At 48.7% G+C, this 19,978-nt stretch overlaps 1 protein-coding gene across 2 annotated transcripts in view; it reads right to left on the bottom strand.

Annotated features, from left to right (window-relative positions):
* The window catches only part of LOC120994306 (Fc receptor-like protein 5), a 119,307-nt gene that overhangs the window by 90,473 nt on the left and 8,856 nt on the right, over window positions 1-19,978 (bottom strand). For both annotated transcript variants that reach the window (XM_040422769.1, XM_040422770.1), the window contains exon 2: window positions 14,529-14,846. In XM_040422769.1, coding sequence (XP_040278703.1) covers window positions 14,529-14,846 — 318 coding nt within the window. The remainder of the gene's footprint in view (window positions 1-14,528; window positions 14,847-19,978) is intronic.

The following is a 19,978-nucleotide window of genomic DNA, read 5'->3' as shown; positions in this document are numbered from 1 at the left end:
CGCTCGTGTGAAAGAGGCCTTAGGAGACCGCATAACATCAGAAGGTCGGGTTGTGACCAAACTACACTACACTACACTACACAGACCCCCCCCCCTAAATGTACCCAACACTACACAGACCCCCCCCTAAATATACCCAACACTACACAGACCCCCCTAAATGTACCCAACACTACACAGATCCCCCCAAAATATACCCAACACTTCACAGAACTCCCTGGTCATCAAACCCTACACTACACAGACCCCCCACTACACAAATCCTACACTACACAGACCCCCCCTAAATATACCCAACACTACACAGACCCCCTAAATGTACCCAACACTACACAGACCCCCCTAAATATACCCAACACTTCACAGAACTCCCTGGTCATCAAACCCTACACTACACAGACCCCCCCTAAATATACCCTACACTACACAGACCCCCCCTAAATATACCCAACACTACACAGATCCCCCCTAAATATACCCAACACTTCACAGAACTCCCTGGTCATCAAACCCTACACTACACAGACCCCCACTACACAGACCCCACACTACACAGACCCCCCACTACACAGACCCCCACTACACAGACCCCACACTACACAGACCCCACACTACACAGACCCCCACTACACAGACCCCACACTACACAGACCCCCCACTACACAGACCCCCCACTACACAGACCCCCCACTACACAGACCCCCCACTACACAAATCCTACACTACACAGACCCCCCTAAATATACCCTACACTACACAGACCCCCCTAAATATACCCTACACTACACAGATCCCTCCTAAATATACCCAACACTACACAGACCCCCCTAAATATACCCAACACTTCACAGAACTCCCTGGTCATCAAACCCTACACTACACAGACCCCCCACTACACAAATCCTACACTACACAGACCCCCCCCTAAATATACCCTACAGTACACAGACCCCCCACTACACAGACCCCCCACTACACAGACCCCACTCATTATACCATACACTACACAGACCCCCCTAAATATACCCTACACTACACAGATCCCCCCTAAATATACCCAACACTACACAGACCCCCCACTACACAGACCCCCCACTACACAAACCCTACACTACACAGACCCCCCACTACACAAATCCTACACTACACAGACCCCCCCTAAATATACCCTACACTACACAGATCCCCCCTAAATATACCCAACACTACACAGACCCCCCTGGTCATCAAACCCCCCACTACACAGACCCCACACTCATTATACCCTACACTACACAGACCCCCCCCCCCCACTACACAAATCCTACACTACACAGACCCCACTCATTATACCCTACACTACACAGATCCCCCCTAAATATACCCAACACTTCACAGAACTCCCTGGTCATCAAACCCTACACTACACAGACCCCCCACTACACAGACCCCCCACTACACAAATCCTACACTACACAGACCCCCCCTAAATATACCCTACACTACACAGACCCCCCCTAAATATACCCAACACTACACAGAGCCCCCCTAAATATACCCAACACTACACAGATCCCCCCTAAATATACCCAACACTACACAGACCCCCCCCTGGTCATCAAACCCCCCACTACACACACCCCACACTCATTATACCCTACACTACACAGACCCCACTCATTATACCCTACACTACACAGACCCCACACTCATTATACCCTACACTACACAGACCCCCCACTACACAAATCCTACACTACACAGATCCCCCCTAAATATACCCAACTCTTCACAGAACTCCCTGGTCATCAAACCCTACACTACACAGACCCCCCACTACACAGACCCCACACTACACAGACCCCACACTCATTATACCCCCCACTACACAGACCCCACACTACACAAATCCTACACTACACAGACCCCACTCATTATACCTTACACTACACAGACCCCACTCATTATACCATACACTACACAGACCCCCCACTACACAAATCCTACACTACACAGACCCCACTCATTATACCTTACACTACACAGACCCCACTCATTATACCATACACTACACAGACCCCCCACTACACAAATCCTACACTACACAGACCCCACTCATTATACCCTACACTACACAGACCCCCCACTACACAAATCATACACTACACAAAACCCCCATAAATATACCCAACTCTTCACAGAACTCCCTGGTCATCAAACCCTACACTACACAGACCCCCCACTACACAGACCCCCCACTACACAAATCCTACACTACACAGACCCCCCCTAAATATACCCTACACTACACAGACCCCCCCTAAATATACCCAACACTACACAGAGCCCCCCTAAATATACCCAACACTACACAGATCCCCCCTAAATATACCCAACACTACACAGACCCCCCCCTGGTCATCAAACCCCCCACTACACACACCCCACACTCATTATACCCTACACTACACAGACCCCACTCATTATACCCTACACTACACAGACCCCACACTCATTATACCCTACACTACACAGACCCCCCACTACACAAATCCTACACTACACAGATCCCCCCTAAATATACCCAACTCTTCACAGAACTCCCTGGTCATCAAACCCTACACTACACAGACCCCCCACTACACAGACCCCACACTACACAGACCCCACACTCATTATACCCCCCACTACACAGACCCCACACTACACAAATCCTACACTACACAGACCCCACTCATTATACCTTACACTACACAGACCCCACTCATTATACCATACACTACACAGACCCCCCACTACACAAATCCTACACTACACAGACCCCACTCATTATACCTTACACTACACAGACCCCACTCATTATACCATACACTACACAGACCCCCCACTACACAAATCCTACACTACACAGACCCCACTCATTATACCCTACACTACACAGACCCCCCACTACACAAATCATACACTACACAAAACCCCCATAAATATACCCAACTCTTCACAGAACTCCCTGGTCATCAAACCCTACACTACACAGACCCCCCACTACACAGACCCCCCACTACACAGACCCCACACTACACAGACCCTACACTCATTATACCCCCCACTACACAGACCCCACACTACACAAATCCTACACTACACAGACCCCACTCATTATACCTTACACTACACAGACCCCACTCATTATACCATACACTACACAGACCCCCCACTACACAAATCCTACACTACACAGACCCCACTCATTATACCCTACACTACACAGACCCCACTCATTATACCATACACTACACAGACCCCCCACTACACAAATCCTACACTACACAGACCCCACTCATTATACCATACACTACACAGACCCCCCACTACACAAATCCTACACTACACAGACCCCACTCATTATACCCTACACTACACAGACCCCCCACTACACAAATCATACACTACACAAAACCCCCATAAATATACCCAACACTACACAGATCCCCCCTAAATATACCCAACACTTCACAGAACTCCCTGGTCATCAAACCCTACACTACACAGACCCCCCACTACACAGACCCCCCACAACACAGACCCCACTCATTATACCATACACTACACAGACCCCCCTAAATATACCCAACACTACACAGATCCCCCCTAAATATGCCCAACACTACACAGATCCCCCCTAAATATACCCAACACTACACAGATCCCCCCTAAATATACCCAACACTTCACAGAACTCCCTGGTCATCAAACCCTACACTACACAGACCCCCCACTACACAGACCCCCCACAACACAGACCCCACTCATTATACCATACACTACACAGACCCCCCTAAATATACCCAACACTACACAGATCCCCCCTAAATATACCCAACACTACACAGATCCCCCCTAAATATGCCCAACACTACACAGATCCCCCCTAAATATACCCAACACTTCACAGAACTCCCTGGTCATCAAACCCCACACTACAAAGACCCCCCACTACACAAATCCTACACTACACAGACCCCACTCATTATACCATACACTACACAGACCCCACACTACACAAATCCTACACTACACAGACCCCACTCATTATACCATACACTACACAGACCCCACACTACACAGACCCCCATTCATTATACCTTACACAACACAGACCCCCCCCGCTTATTAAACCCTACACTACACACACCCCCCAATCATTATACCCTACACTACGTAGATCACCACTCATTATACCCTACACTACACAGACACCCCACTCATTATACCCTACACTTCACAGACCCCACTCATTATACCCTACACTACACAGACCCCACTCATTATACCTTACACTACACAGACCCCACTCATTATACCCTACACTACACAGACCCCCCCCCCGCTTATTATACCCTACACTACACAGACCCCACTCATTATACCTTACACTACATAGACCCCACTCATTATACCCTACACTACACAGACCCCCTAATCATTATACCATACACTACACACACCCCCCACTCATTATACTCTACACAGACCCCACTCATTATACCATACACTACATAGACGCCACACTACACAGACCCCCACTTATTATACCTTACACAACACAGATCCCCCCCCCGCTTATTAAACCCTACACTACATAGACCCCACTCATTATACCCTACACTACACAGACCCCCTAATCATTATACCATACACTACACACACACCCCACTCATTATACTCTACACAGACCCCACTCATTATACCATACACTACATAGACGCCACACTACACAGACCCCCACTTATTATACCTTACACAACACAGATCCCCCCCCCCGCTTATTAAACCCTACACAACACAGACCCCCCCCGCTTATTATACCCTAAACTACACAGACCCCACTCATTATACCATACACTACACAGACCCACCACTCATTATACTCTACACTAAACAGACACCCCACTCATTATACCATACACTACACAGACACCCCGCTCTTTATACCCTACACTACACAGACCCCCGATCATTATACCCTACACTACACAGACTCCCACTCATTATACCATACACTACACAGACCCACCACTCATTATACCCTACACTACACAGACCCCCACTCATTATACCCTACACTATACAGAAACCCGCTCATTATACCCTACACTACACAGACACCCGCTCATTATACCCTACACTACACAGACAACCGCTCATTATACCCTACACTACACAGACACCTCGCTCATTATACCCTACACTACACAGACACCTCGCTCATTATACCCTACACTACACAGACACATCGCTCATTATACCTTACACTACAGAAACTCGCTCATTATACCCTACACTATACAGACACCCCACTAATTATACCCTACACAACACAGACCCCCACTCATTATACCCTATACTAGAGAAACTCGCTCATTATACCCTACACTACACAGACCCCCACTCATTATACCATACACTACACAGACACCCGCTTATTATACCCTACACTACACAGACCCCACTCATTACACCCTACACTACACAGACACCCCACTCATTATACCCTACACTACAGACACCTGCTCATTATACCCTACACTACAGACCCCCACTCATTATACCCTACACTACAGACACCTGCTCATTATACCCTATACTACAGACCCCCACTCATTATACCATACACTACACAGACCCCCACTCATTATATCCTACACTACAGACACCTGCTCATTATACCCTACACTACAGACCCCCACTCATTATACCATACACTACACAGACCCCCACTCATTATACCCTACACTACACAGACCCCCGCTCATTATACCCTACACTACACAGACCCCCCCTCATTATACCAAACACTACACAGACCCCCACTCATTATACCCTACACTCCATAGACACCCACTCATTATACCCTACACTACAGACACCCCGCTCATTATACCCTACACTACACAGACCCCCACTCATTATACCATACACTACACAGACACCCACTCATTATACCCTACACTACACAGACCCCCCCCGCTTATTAAACCCTACACTACACACCCCCCCCACTCATTATACCATACACTACACAGACCCCCTAATCATTATACCATACACTACACAGACCCCCCACTCATTATACCTGTAACGGATCGTTTCAGCAGACAAGGGGTTAAGATCCGTTTAGGCGTTATGCCCCTTTCTGAGAGACAGGCCCAGCTACTGCAGAACACCAAACGTCCGAACTGGATACAAAGTAGCACTCCAAACTGGAACCTCACGAATAGCTGCTAGCAGACGAACAGGAATCAGCTTACACTTCTGGCAATCGGTCTTCTAACAGCATACAGCGAATCCCCCCAATAACGAGACAAGGCTCCGTGTTGAGGGTCAAGCAGTTGTCTGACTGTACTTCACAGCCTCTTTTATTCATAAACCACAAACATAGTACTGCCCACAGGGGTTTGAAATACAACCAATCAGTAATTTACAACACATACAATGTAACTACAGCAACCAATCGTTCACGCCCCCAGAGGACCAGAATGAAGACTGTGACATAGGACAACATATCCCCACAATGCATCATGGTCTCCTCCTCTCTATCCTGGAGACAACCTGAGGAGCAATCCAATTATCTCTGAGGACAAAGGGAGATCGCCAATACACATGTAAGGACAACAGAACAGACATCACCATTTAAACACACAATGGGACAATGGCACAATAGAAACACACCCAGCATTTTCCTCCCAAGCTGACAAGTTACACTTATTATAAATTGTTACAACTTTGTGAGTTTCCATTGGCCATACATATAACTTACATCAATTTAAACAGTATAACCTGGGGACAAACCTATCCAAAATTCACTTGAATAGGTTCAGGGGTTTAAAAGTTAGTATATGGCCCATAATCCTGGGGCAAGAGGCGGATAAACAGGCCTCTCCAAAACCCAGTGGCGAGGTTGGTTTCGCCACACATCTCCCCCCTCCCAGGGAAGACTAACCAGATACCTGACCTCACGCCGGTCGGTACCTGAGTTAGTCTGGCAGCCCACCCACAACCCAATACTGGACCTGTTGCATTTGGTAGCCTGTCTCTGTCCAGTGAGTCCACCAAGGTTATGTTGGAAGCTGGTACGCCCGGTCTCTGTGTTGCTCCCTGGCTTGGAGTCTGGTTGTTGGAGGGGGAGACCGACTGTCTCTACCCCCTGTGCTGTAAGTGCAGAGACCATTGTCCCATCTGCACTGTTGTGGGGCTTACTGTCTCCCCCTGGTGCGTTAAGGTGCCGCTGGGGAGAGGGGGTAACGAGCTCCTCTCCCATACATACTTCCAGCCGCTGGGGAGGGCGACCGACCGTCTCCGCTCCCAATACAGTGTCCTGCTGCTGGGGAAAGGAGACTGGGCTCTCTATTCCCTGCTGGACACTCTGCCGCTGGGGAATGGAGACTGGGCTCCCAATTCCCAAAAAATCACTCTGCTGCTGGGGGGCAGGAACAACTACCTCGGCCCCCTGTAACTCAGCCTGCCGCTGGGGAGGAAGGACGCTGCTCTCCTCTCCCTGCATTTCACACTGCCTTCCCGGCATATCACTCTGCTGCTGGGGGGCAGGAACAACTACCTCTGCCCCCTGTAACTCAGCCTGCCGCTGGGGAGGGAGGACGCTGCTCTCCTCTCCCTGCACTTCACACTGCCGCTGGGGAATGGAGACTGGGCTCCCAATTCCCTGCAGGACCGGCGGAGAGACCTCGGTCCCATCTCTACCGGCCACCTGGGGTCCTTCCCAGTAACACTCTACAATATCTGCTTAGCTAAATGGGTCTGGATCTGGGTCTGTCACCTTACCGTCCTGCTGAGCCTTCTCAATGGAGTGGAAGAGATCTCGGTAGTCCTGCTCCAGTTCCCACTCCAGGGTTGCTAGGTGAGCCAGGTCTTGCTCTACTTCATGGGGGTCATCCCACTCATGTCTAGCCTCCCTCTCATAAAAAATGTCCTGAAGTCTGGACTGTGCAGGGCTCCCGAAGTCAGGCTCTGCAAAGGACTCCCATAACAAGCCAGGACCATCAAACTCCTCTCCCTCTGGCTTGTCATGTTCGGCTGTCCAGGGTATATACTGTGCCATATACCACCAAAGCGCCTGGTAGGCAACCTCCAGCCATAGCTCCTGCCATACCCGGTGCTCTAGTTCCTTCACCCATTCCTCCAGGGGCTGCTCTCCCAGGAAGGGCATCCGCAGGGCCACTTGGTTCTGCAACCGCTGCTCTTCACTGGGGAGACTCTCACCCCGCTGGTATTGTAGATTATCCAGGGCCTGGTACCAGATGCCTTTCCTTAATGCATCCCGGCCATCCAGGTCCTCCTCCTCGTCTAACACTGCTGGTTCCATCCTGGTACTTTTTAGGGTCGCTGTACTGGGACATGCGTTGCCCTTAAATTGTAGAATCCACAGAAATGGTGTCTCCTGTAGCTGTCCTTCTGGCTGTAGGAACGATCCCGCTGCTTGCCACCAATGTAACGGCATACAAGGGAATCCTTCAATCTCCGAACGGGATACAAAATAGCACTCCAAACTGGAACCTCACGAATAGCTGCTAGCAGACGAACAGGAATCAGCTTACACTTCTGGCAATCGGTCCTCTAACAGCATACAGCGAATCCCCCCAATAACGAGACAAGGCTCCGTGTTGAGGGTCAAGCAGTGGTCTGACTGTACTTCACGTACAGCCTCTTTTATTCATAAACCACAAACATAGTACTGCCCACAGGGGTTTGAAATACAACCAATCAGTAATTTACAACACATACAATGTAACTACAGCAACCAATCGTTCACGCCCCCAGAGGACCAGAATGAAGACTGTGACATAGGACAACATATCCCCACAATGCATCATGGTCTCCTCCTCTCTGTCCCGGAGACAACCTGAGGAGCAATCCAATTATCTCTGAGGACAAAGGGAGATCGCCAATACACATGTGAGGACAACAGAACAGACATCACCATTTAAACACACAATGGGACAATGGCACAATAGAAACACACCCAGCATTTTCCTCCCAAGCTGACAAGTTACACTTTTATAAATTGTTACAACTTTGTGAGTTTACATTGGCCATACATATAACTTACATCAATTTAAACAGTATAACTTGGGGACAAACCTATCCAAAATTCACTTGAATAGGTTCAGGGGTTTAAAAGTTAGTATATGGCCCATAATCCAGGGGCAAGAGGCCAGCAGCCAGTCCTCTCCAAAACCCAGTGGCGAGGTTGGTTTCGCCACAATACCCTACACTACACAGACATCCGCTCATTATACCATACACTACACAGACCCCTGCTCATTATACCCTACACTACACAGACCCCCACTCATTATACCATACACTACACAGACACCCACTCATTATACCCTACACTACACAGACCCCCCCCCCGCTTATTAAACCCTACACTACACACACCCCCCACTCATTATACCATACACTACACAGACCCCCTAATCATTATACCATACACTACACAGACCCCCCACTCATTATACCCTACACTACACAGACATCGGCTCATTATACCATACACTACACAAACCCCTGCTCATTATACCCTACACTACACAGACCCCACACTACACAGACCCCACACTACACAGACCCCCACTCATTATACTTTACACAACACAGACCCCCCTCCCTCGCTTATTAAACCCTACACTACACCTACACAGACCCCACTCATTATACCTTACACAACACAGACCCCCCCCCCGCTTATTATACCCTACACTACACAGACCCCACTCATTATACCTTAGACAACACAGACCCCCCCCCCCCCCCGCTTATTATACCCTACACTACATAGACCCCACTCATTATACCCTACACTACACAGACCCCCCCCCCCCCCCGCTTATTAAACCCTACACTACACAGACCCCCCACTCATTATACCATACACTACATAGATCCCCACTTATTATTATACCCTACACTACACAGACCCCGCTCATTATACCATACACTACACAGACCCCCCACTCATTATACCCTACACTACATAGATCCCCACTTATTATACCCTACACTACACAGACCCCGCTCATTATACCATACACTACACAGACCCCACTCATTATACCATACACTACACAGACCCCCCACTCATTATACCCTACACTGCACAGACCCCGTAATCATTATACCCTACACTAAACAGACCCCACTCATTATACCCTACACTACACAGACATCCGCTCATTATACCCTACACTACACAGATCCCCACTTATTATACCCTACACTACACAGACCCCCTAATCATTATACCCTACACTACACAGACACCCGCTCATTATACCCTACACTACACAGACATCCGCTCATTATACCCTACATTACACAGACCCCACACTACACAGACCCCCACTCATTATACCTTACACAACACAGACCCCCCCCCCGCTTATTAAACCCTACACTACACAGACCTCACTCATTATACCCTACACTACACAGACCCCACTCATTATACCCTACACTACACAGACCCCCCCGCTTATTATACCCTACACTACACAGACCCCACTCATTATACCTTACACAACACAGACCCCCCCCCCCCCCCCCGCTTATTATACCCTACACTACACAGACCCCACTCATTATACCCTACACTACACAGACCCCACTCATTATACCCTACACTACACAGACCCCCCCCCGCTTATTATACCCTACACTACACAGACCCCACTCATTATACCTTACACTACATAGACCCCACTCATTATACCCTACACTACACAGACCCCCTAATCATTATACCATACACTACACACACCCCCCACTCATTATACCCTACACTACACAGACCCCCCTGCTTATTATACCCTACACTACACAGACCCCACTCATTATACCCTACACTACACACACCCCACTCATTATACCCTACACTACACAGACCCCCCCCCCCCCCGCTTCCTACACAGACCCCCTAATCATTATACCATACACTACACAGACCCCCTAATCATTATACCATACACTACACAGACCCCCCGCTCATTATACCCTACACTACACAGACCCCACTCATTATACCAAACACTACACAGACCCCCTAATCATTATACCCTACACTACACAGACACCCCACTCATTATACCCTACACTACACAGACACCCCACTCATTATACCCTACACTACACAGACCCCCTAATCATTATACCCTACACTACAGACACCTCGCTCATTATACCCTACACTACACAGACCCCCTGCTCATTATACCCTACACTACACAGACCCCCTAATCATTATACACTACACTAAACAGACACCCCACTCATTATACCCTACACTACACAGACCCCCAATCATTATACCCTACACTACACAGACCCCCACTCATTATACTCTACATTTCACAGACACCTCGCTCATTATACCTTACAATACACAGACCCCCGCTCATTATACCCTACACTACAGACACCCGCTCATTATACCCTACACTACACAGACCCCCACTCATTATACCCTACACTACAGACACCCCGCTCATTATACCTTACACTACACAGACCCCCACTCATTATACCCTACACTACAGACACCTCGCTCATTATACCCAACACTACACAGACCCCCACTCATTATACCCTACACTATATAGACACCCGCTGATTATCCCCTACACTACACAGACCCCCGCTCATTATACCTACACTACACAGACCCCCACTCATTATACCATACACTACACAGACACCCTCTCATTATACCCTACACTACACAGACCCCCACTCATTATACCCAACACTACACAGACCCCCTAATCATTATACCCTACACTACACAGACACCCGCTCATTATACCCTACACTACACAGACACCCGCTTATTATACCCTACACTACACAGACCCCCACTCATTATACCCTACACTACACAGACCCCCACTCATTATACCCTACACTACAGAAACTCGCTCATTATACCCTACACTACACAGACCCCCGCTCATTATACCCTACACTACAGACACCTGCTCATTATACCCTACACTACACAGACCCATCGCTCATTATACCCTACACTACACAGACACCCCACTCATTATACCCTACACTACACAGACCCACCGCTCATTATACCCTACACTACACAGACACCCCACTCATTATACCCTACACTACACAGACACCCCACTCATTATACCCTACACTACACAGACCCACCGCTCATTATACCGTACACTACACAGACACCCCACTCATTATACCCTACACTACACAGACACCCCACTCATTATACCCTACACTACACAGACACCCCACTCATTATACCCAACACTACACAGACATCCGCTCATTATACCATACACTACACAGACACCCCACTCATTATACCCTACACTACACAGACCCACCGCTCATTATACCCTACACTACACAGACACCCCACTCATTATACCCTACACTACACAGACACCCCACTCATTATACCCTACACTACACAGACCCACCGCTCATTATACCGTACACTACACAGACACCCCACTCATTATACCCTACACTACACAGACCCACCGCTCATTATACCCTACACTACACAGACACCCCACTCATTATACCCTACACTACACAGACACCCCACTCATTATACCCTACACTACACAGACATCCGCTCATTATACCATACACTACACAGACACCCCACTCATTATACCCTACACTACACAGACCCACCGCTCATTATACCCTACACTACACAGACACCCCACTCATTATACCCTACACTACACAGACACCCCACTCATTATACCCTACACTACACAGACCCACCGCTCATTATACCCTACACTACACAGACACCCCACTCATTATACCCTACACTACACAGACCCACCGCTCATTATACCCTACACTACACAGACACCCCACTCATTATACCCTACACTACACAGACACCCCACTCATTATACCCTACACTACACAGACATCCGCTCATTATACCCTACACTACACAGACCCCGCTTATTATACTTAACACTACACAGACCCCCACTCATTATACCCTACACTACACAGACCCCCGCTCATTATAACCTACACTACAGACCCCCACTCATTATACTCTACACTACACAGACTCCCACTTATTATACCCTACACTACACAGACCCCCGCTCATTATAACCTACACTACAGACCCCCACTCATTATACTCTACACTACACAGACTCCCACTTATTATACCCTACACTAAACAGACACCCCACTCATTATACCATACACTACACAGACACCCCGCTCTTTATACCCTACACTACACAGACCCCCGATCATTATACCCTACACTACACAGACCCCCACTCATTATACCATACACTACACAGACCCCCACTCATTATACCCTACACTACACAGACCCCCACTCATTATACCCTACACTACATAGACCCCCACTCATTATACCATACACTACATAAACACCCACTCATTATACCCTACACTACACAGACCCACCGCTCATTATACCCTACACTACACAGACCCACCGCTCATTATACCCTACACTACACAGACATCCGCTCATTATACCCTACACTACACAGACCCACCGCTCATTATACCCTACACTACAGAAACTCGCTCATTATACCCTACACTACACAGACCCCCGCTCATTATACCCTACACTACAGACCCACCGCTCATTATACCCTACACTACACAGAACCCCACTCATTATACCCTACACTACAGAAACTCGCTCATTATACCCTACACTACACAGACCCCCACTCATTATACTCTACACTACAGACACCCCACTCATTATACCCTACACTACACAGACCCCCACTCATTATACTCTACACTACAGACACCTCGCTCATTATACCCTACACTACACAGACCCACCGCTCATTATACCCTACACTACACAGACACCCCACTCATTATACCCTACACTACAGACCCCCACTCATTATACCCTACACTACACAGACTCCCACTCATTATACCCTACACTACACAGACCCCCACTCATTATACTTTACACTACAGACACCCCACTCATTATACCCTACACTACACAGACCCCCACTCATTATACCCTACACTACACAGACCCCCACTCATTATACCCTACACTACACAGACCCCCACTCATTATACCCTACACTACACAGACCCCTACTCATTATACCCTACACTACGTAGATCACCACTCATTATACCCTACACTACACAGACCCCCACTCATTATACCCTACACTACACAGACATCCGCTCATTATACCATACACTACACAGACCCCCACTCATTATACCCTACACTACACAGACACCCCACTCATTATACCCTACACTACACAGACCCACCACTCATTATACCCTACACTACAGACACCCCACTCATTATACCCTACACTACACGCCTATTACATGTTCAGTGATCTTTATTTATATCTTTATCTATAACGTTCATTCTTTTTTCTCGCGGAGAATGGTATGAACCCTGCAGAGTATCTTACCTTGTACTTGGAGATTATAATTTTCTTGTAAGATCAGTTTTCCCCCTGCATTGCGTACGGTGACGGTATAGATGCCGCTGTTGTTTCTGGTGACGGCTGTTAGGGTCAGGTGTCCGTCCATTGATGTATTATCATTAGTGAATTTGGTGAAGTTGTATGTTTTCATTTGGCAGCGTAGACTTCTTGAGATCGGTGATGGTGAGGATCCGTTATAGCGGAATTCCCAGATAAACTCATTACACTTGTCTTTATTCGTGCTCACGTTATATCTCAGGGGGAGGAGAACATCAGAGCCTGAACGGGTGAATATATCCTCTCCTGTGGGTACAGAGAAGAACATTCAATGAAGATATTGTTCTGTATGATAACCACATGAATAATATTATAACATGGTAATATAAGCGTCCTCCACAGGCGTCTACACACTCCTGGCCCACTCTTATCTCTATAAGAAGTTATATGCCTTGCGTAGGTTGTAATGGGCATTGCAGATACAGTGGCTGGGTCTGGGGTGGCCCTAACGCTACGCTGGGTCCCCCGGACACCGTCGAGGTCTCACCATGTGTTGCTGCTCTCCGGAAGGGATGGTAAGGCGTGGTGCACCCCAATGGGAGATAAGTCCAGAGAGTCAGGGTCTGCAGTAACCAGGGGGCTTCTTTACTGGAGGGATTCAGATGCAACACAATACAGCTGAGGTGTGGGGCTGCAAACCTCCCAACTGGTGAAAAGAAGGAAGATGGGCATGATGTGCGGCGCGCAAAGCACATCACACCTCTAACTCTGCCCAAAACATAACTAAACACCTAATCCCACCCAGTGCCCTAAATGCCCCCACATACTAATTATTCCTCCTACATGCCACCGCACAATGGTTATGCCAACATTGTGTCTCCTTCACAGATTATGCCCAGATATGTGCCCCCTCACAGTAATATGCCCAGATATGTGCCCCCTTACAGTAATATGCCCAGGATTGTGCCCCCTCACAGTAATATGCCCAGGATTGTGCCCACTCACAGCAATATGCCCAGGATTGTGCCCACTCACAGTAATATGCCCAGGATTGTGCCCCCTCACAGTAATATGCCCAGATATGTGCCCCCTTACAGTATAATGCCCAGGATTGTGCCCCCTCACAGTAATCTGCCCAGGACTGTGCCCCCTCACAGTAATATGCCCAGGATTGTGCCCCTCACAGTAATATGCCTAGGATTGTGCCCTCTCACAGTAATATGTCCAGGATTGTGCCCCCTCACAGTAATATGCCCAGGATTGTGCCCCCTCACAGTAATATGCCCAGGATTGTGCCCCCTCACAGTAATATGCCCAGGATTGTGCCCCCTCACAGTAATATGCCCAGGATTGTGCCCCCTCACAGTAATATGCCCAGGATTGTGCCCCCTCACAGTAATATGCCCAGGATTGTGCCCCCTCACAGTAATATGCCCAGGATTGTGCCTCCTCACAGTAATATGCCCAGATATGTGCCCCCTTACAGTAATATGCCCAGGATTGTGCCCCCTCACAGTAATATGCCCAGGACTGTGCCCCCTCACAGTAATATGCCCAGGACTGTGCCCCCTCACAGTAATATGCCCAGGATTGTGCCCCTCACAGTAGTATGCCCAGGATTGTGCCCCCTCACAGTAATATGCCCAGGATTGTGCCCTCTCACAGTAATATGTCCAGGATTGTGCCCTCTCACAGTAATATGTCTAGGATTGTGCCCCCTCACAGTAATATGCCCAGGATTGTGCCCCCTCACAGTAATATGCCCAGGATTGTGCCCCCTCACAGTAATATGCCCAGGATTGTGCCCCCTCACAGTAATATGCCCAGGATTGTGCCTCCTCACAGTAATATGCCCAGGAATGTGCCCCCTCACAGTAATATGCCCAGATATGTGCCCCCTCACAGTAATATGCCCAGGATTGTGCCCCCTCACAGTAATATGCCCAGGATTGTGCCTCCTCACAGTAATATGCCCAGGATTGTGCCCCCTCACAGTAATATGCCCAGATATGTGCCCCCTCACAGTAATATGCCAAGGATTGTGCCTCCTCACAGTAATATGCCCAGATATGTTCCCCCTCACAGTAATATGCCCAGGATTGTGCCCACTCACAGTAATATGCCCAGGATTGTGCCCCCTTACAGATTATGTCCAGGATTGTGCCCCTCACAGTAATATGCCCAGGAATGTGCCCCCTCACAGTAATATGCCCAGATATGTGCCCCCTCACAGTAATATGCCCAGGATTGTGCCCCCTCACAGTAATATGTCCAGGATTGTGCCTCCTCACAGTAATATGCCCAGGATTGTGCCCCCTCACAGTAATATGCCCAGGATTGTGCCCCTCACAGTAATATGCCCAGGAATGTGCCTCCTCACAGTAATATGTCCAGGATTGTGCCTCCTCACAGTAATATGTCCAGGATTGTGCCCCCTCACAGTAATATGCCCAGGATTGTGCCCCCTCACAGTAATATGCCCAGGATTGTGCCCCCTCACAGTAATATGCCCAGGATTGTGCCCCCTCACAGTAATATGCCCAGGATTGTGCCTCCTCACAGTAATATGCCCAGGAATGTGCCCCCTCACAGTAATATGCCCAGATATGTGCCCCCTCACAGTAATATGCCCAGGATTGTGCCTCCTCACAGTAATATGCCCAGGATTGTGCACCCTCACAGTAATATGCCCAGGATTATGCCCCCTCACAGTAATATGCCCAGGATTGTGCCTCCCTCCTCACAGTAATATGCCCAGATATGTGCCCCCTCACAGTAATATGCCCAGATATGTGCCCCCTTACAGTAATATGCCCAGGATTGTGCTCCCTCACAGTAATATGCCCAGGACTGTGCCCCCTCACAGTAATATGCCCAGGATTGTGCCCCCTCACAGTAATATGCCCAGGATTGTGCCCTCTCACAGTAATATGTCCAGGATTGTGCCCTCTCACAGTAATATGTCCAGGATTGTGCCCCCTCACAGTAATATGCCCAGGATTGTGCCCCCTCACAGTAATATGCCCAGAATTGTGCCCCCTCACAGTAATATGCCCAGGATTGTGCCCCCTCACAGTAATATGCCCAGGATTGTGCCTCCTCACAGTAATATGCCCAGGAATGTGCCCCCTCACAGTAATATGCCCAGATATGTGCCCCCTCACAGTAATATGCCCAGGATTGTGCCTCCTCACAGTAATATGCCCAGGATTGTGCCCCCTCACAGTAATATGGCCAGGATTGTGCCCCCTCACAGTAATATGCCAAGGATTGTGCCTCCTCACAGTAATATGCCCAGATATGTTCCCCCTCACAGTAATATGCCCAGGATTGTGCCCACTCACAGTAATATGCCCAGGATTGTGCCCCCTTACAGATTATGTCCAGGATTGTGCCCCTCACAGTAATATGCCCAGGAATGTGCCCCCTCACAGTAATATGCCCAGATATGTGCCCCCTCAGAGTAATATGCCCAGGATTGTGCCCCCTCACAGTAATATGCCCAGGATTGTGCCCCCTCACAGTAATATGCCCAGATATGTGCCCCCTCACAGTAATATGCCCAGGATTGTGCCCCCTCACAGTAATATGTCCAGGATTGTGCCTCCTCACAGTAATATGCCCAGGATTGTGCCCCCTCACAGTAATATGCCCAGGATTGTGCCCCCTCACAGTAATATGCCTAGGATTGTGCCCCCTCACAGTAATATGCCCAGGAATGTGCCTCCTCACAGTAATATGCCCAGGATTGTGCCTCCTCACAGTAATATGTCCAGGATTGTGCCCCCTCACAGTAATATGCCCAGGATTGTGCCCCCTCACAGTAATATGCCCAGGATTGTGCCCCCTCACAGTAATATGCCCAGGATTGTGCCCCCTCACAGTAATATGCCCAGGATTGTGCCTCCTCACAGTAATATGCCCAGGAATGTGCCCCCTCACAGTAATATGCCCAGATATGTGCCCCCTCACAGTAATATGCCCAGGATTGTGCCTCCTCACAGTAATATGGCCAGGATTGTGCCCCCTCACAGTAATATGCCCAGGATTGTGCCCCCTCACAGTAATATGCCCAGGATTGTGCCTCCTCACAGTAATATGCCCAGATATGTGCCCCCTCACAGTAATATGCCAAGGATTGTGCCTCCTCACAGTAATATGCCCAGATATGTTCCCCCTCACAGTAATATGCCCAGGATTGTGCCCACTCACAGTAATATGCCCAGGATTTTGCCCCCTTACAGATTATGCCCAGGATTGTGCCCCCTCACAGTAATATGCCCAGATATGTGCCCCCTCACAGTAATATGCCCAGGATTGTGCCCCCTCACAGTAATATGACCAGGATTGTGCCCCCTCACAGTAATATGCCCAGATATGTGCCCCCTCACAGTAATATGCCCAGGATTGTGCCCTCTCACAGTAATATGTCCAGGATTGTGCCTCCTCACAGTAATATGCCCAGGATTGTGCCCCCTCACAGATTATGCCCAGGATTGTGCCCCTCACAGTAATATGCCCAGGATTTTGCCCCCTCCCAGTAATATCCCCAGGATTGTGCCTCCTCACAGTAATATGTCCAGGATTTTGCCCCCTCACAGATTATACCCAGGATTGTGCCCCTCACAGTAATATGCCCAGGAATGTGCCCCCTCACAGTAATATGCCCAGGATTGTGCCCCCTCACAGTAATATGCCCAGGATTGTGCCCCCTCACAGTAATATGCCCAGGATTGTGCCTCCTCACAGTAATATGCCCAGGATTGTGCCCCCTCACAGTAATATGCCCAGATATGTGCCTCCTCACAGTAATATGTCCAGGATTGTGCTCCTCACATTAATATGCCCAGGATTGTGCCCCTCACATTAATATGCCCAGGATTGTGCCCCTAACAGTAATATGTCCAGGATTGTGCCCCCTCACAGTAATATGTCCAGGATTGTGCCCCTCACAGTAATATGCCCAGGATTGTGCCCCTAACAGTAATATGTCCAGGATTGTGCCCCCTCACAGTAATATGTCCAGGATTGTGCCCCTCACAGTAATATGCCAAGGATTGTGCCCCTAACAGTAATTTGTCCAGGATTTTGCCCCTGACAGTAATATGCCCAGATATGTGCCCCCTCACAGTAATGTGCCCAGATATGTGCCCCCTCACAGTAATGTGCCCAGATATGTGCCTCCTCACAGTAATATGCCCAGATATGTGTCTCCTCACAGTAATATGCCCAGATATGTGCCCCCTCACAGTAATATGCCCAGGATTGTGCCCCTCACAGTAATATGCCCAGGATTGTGCCCCTCACAGTAATATGCCCAGATATGTGCCTCTTCACAGTAATATGCCCAGATATGTGCCCCCTCACAGTAATATGTCCAGGATTGTGCCCCTCACAGTAATATGCCCAGGATTGTGCCACCTCACAGTAATATGCCC

This window comes from Bufo bufo, chromosome 3 (assembly GCF_905171765.1).
Source record: "Bufo bufo chromosome 3, aBufBuf1.1, whole genome shotgun sequence".
Taxonomy (NCBI): domain Eukaryota; kingdom Metazoa; phylum Chordata; class Amphibia; order Anura; family Bufonidae; genus Bufo; species Bufo bufo.
Note: the sequence above shows the minus strand (reverse complement) of the source record. Positions and strands in the feature narration are given on the sequence as shown.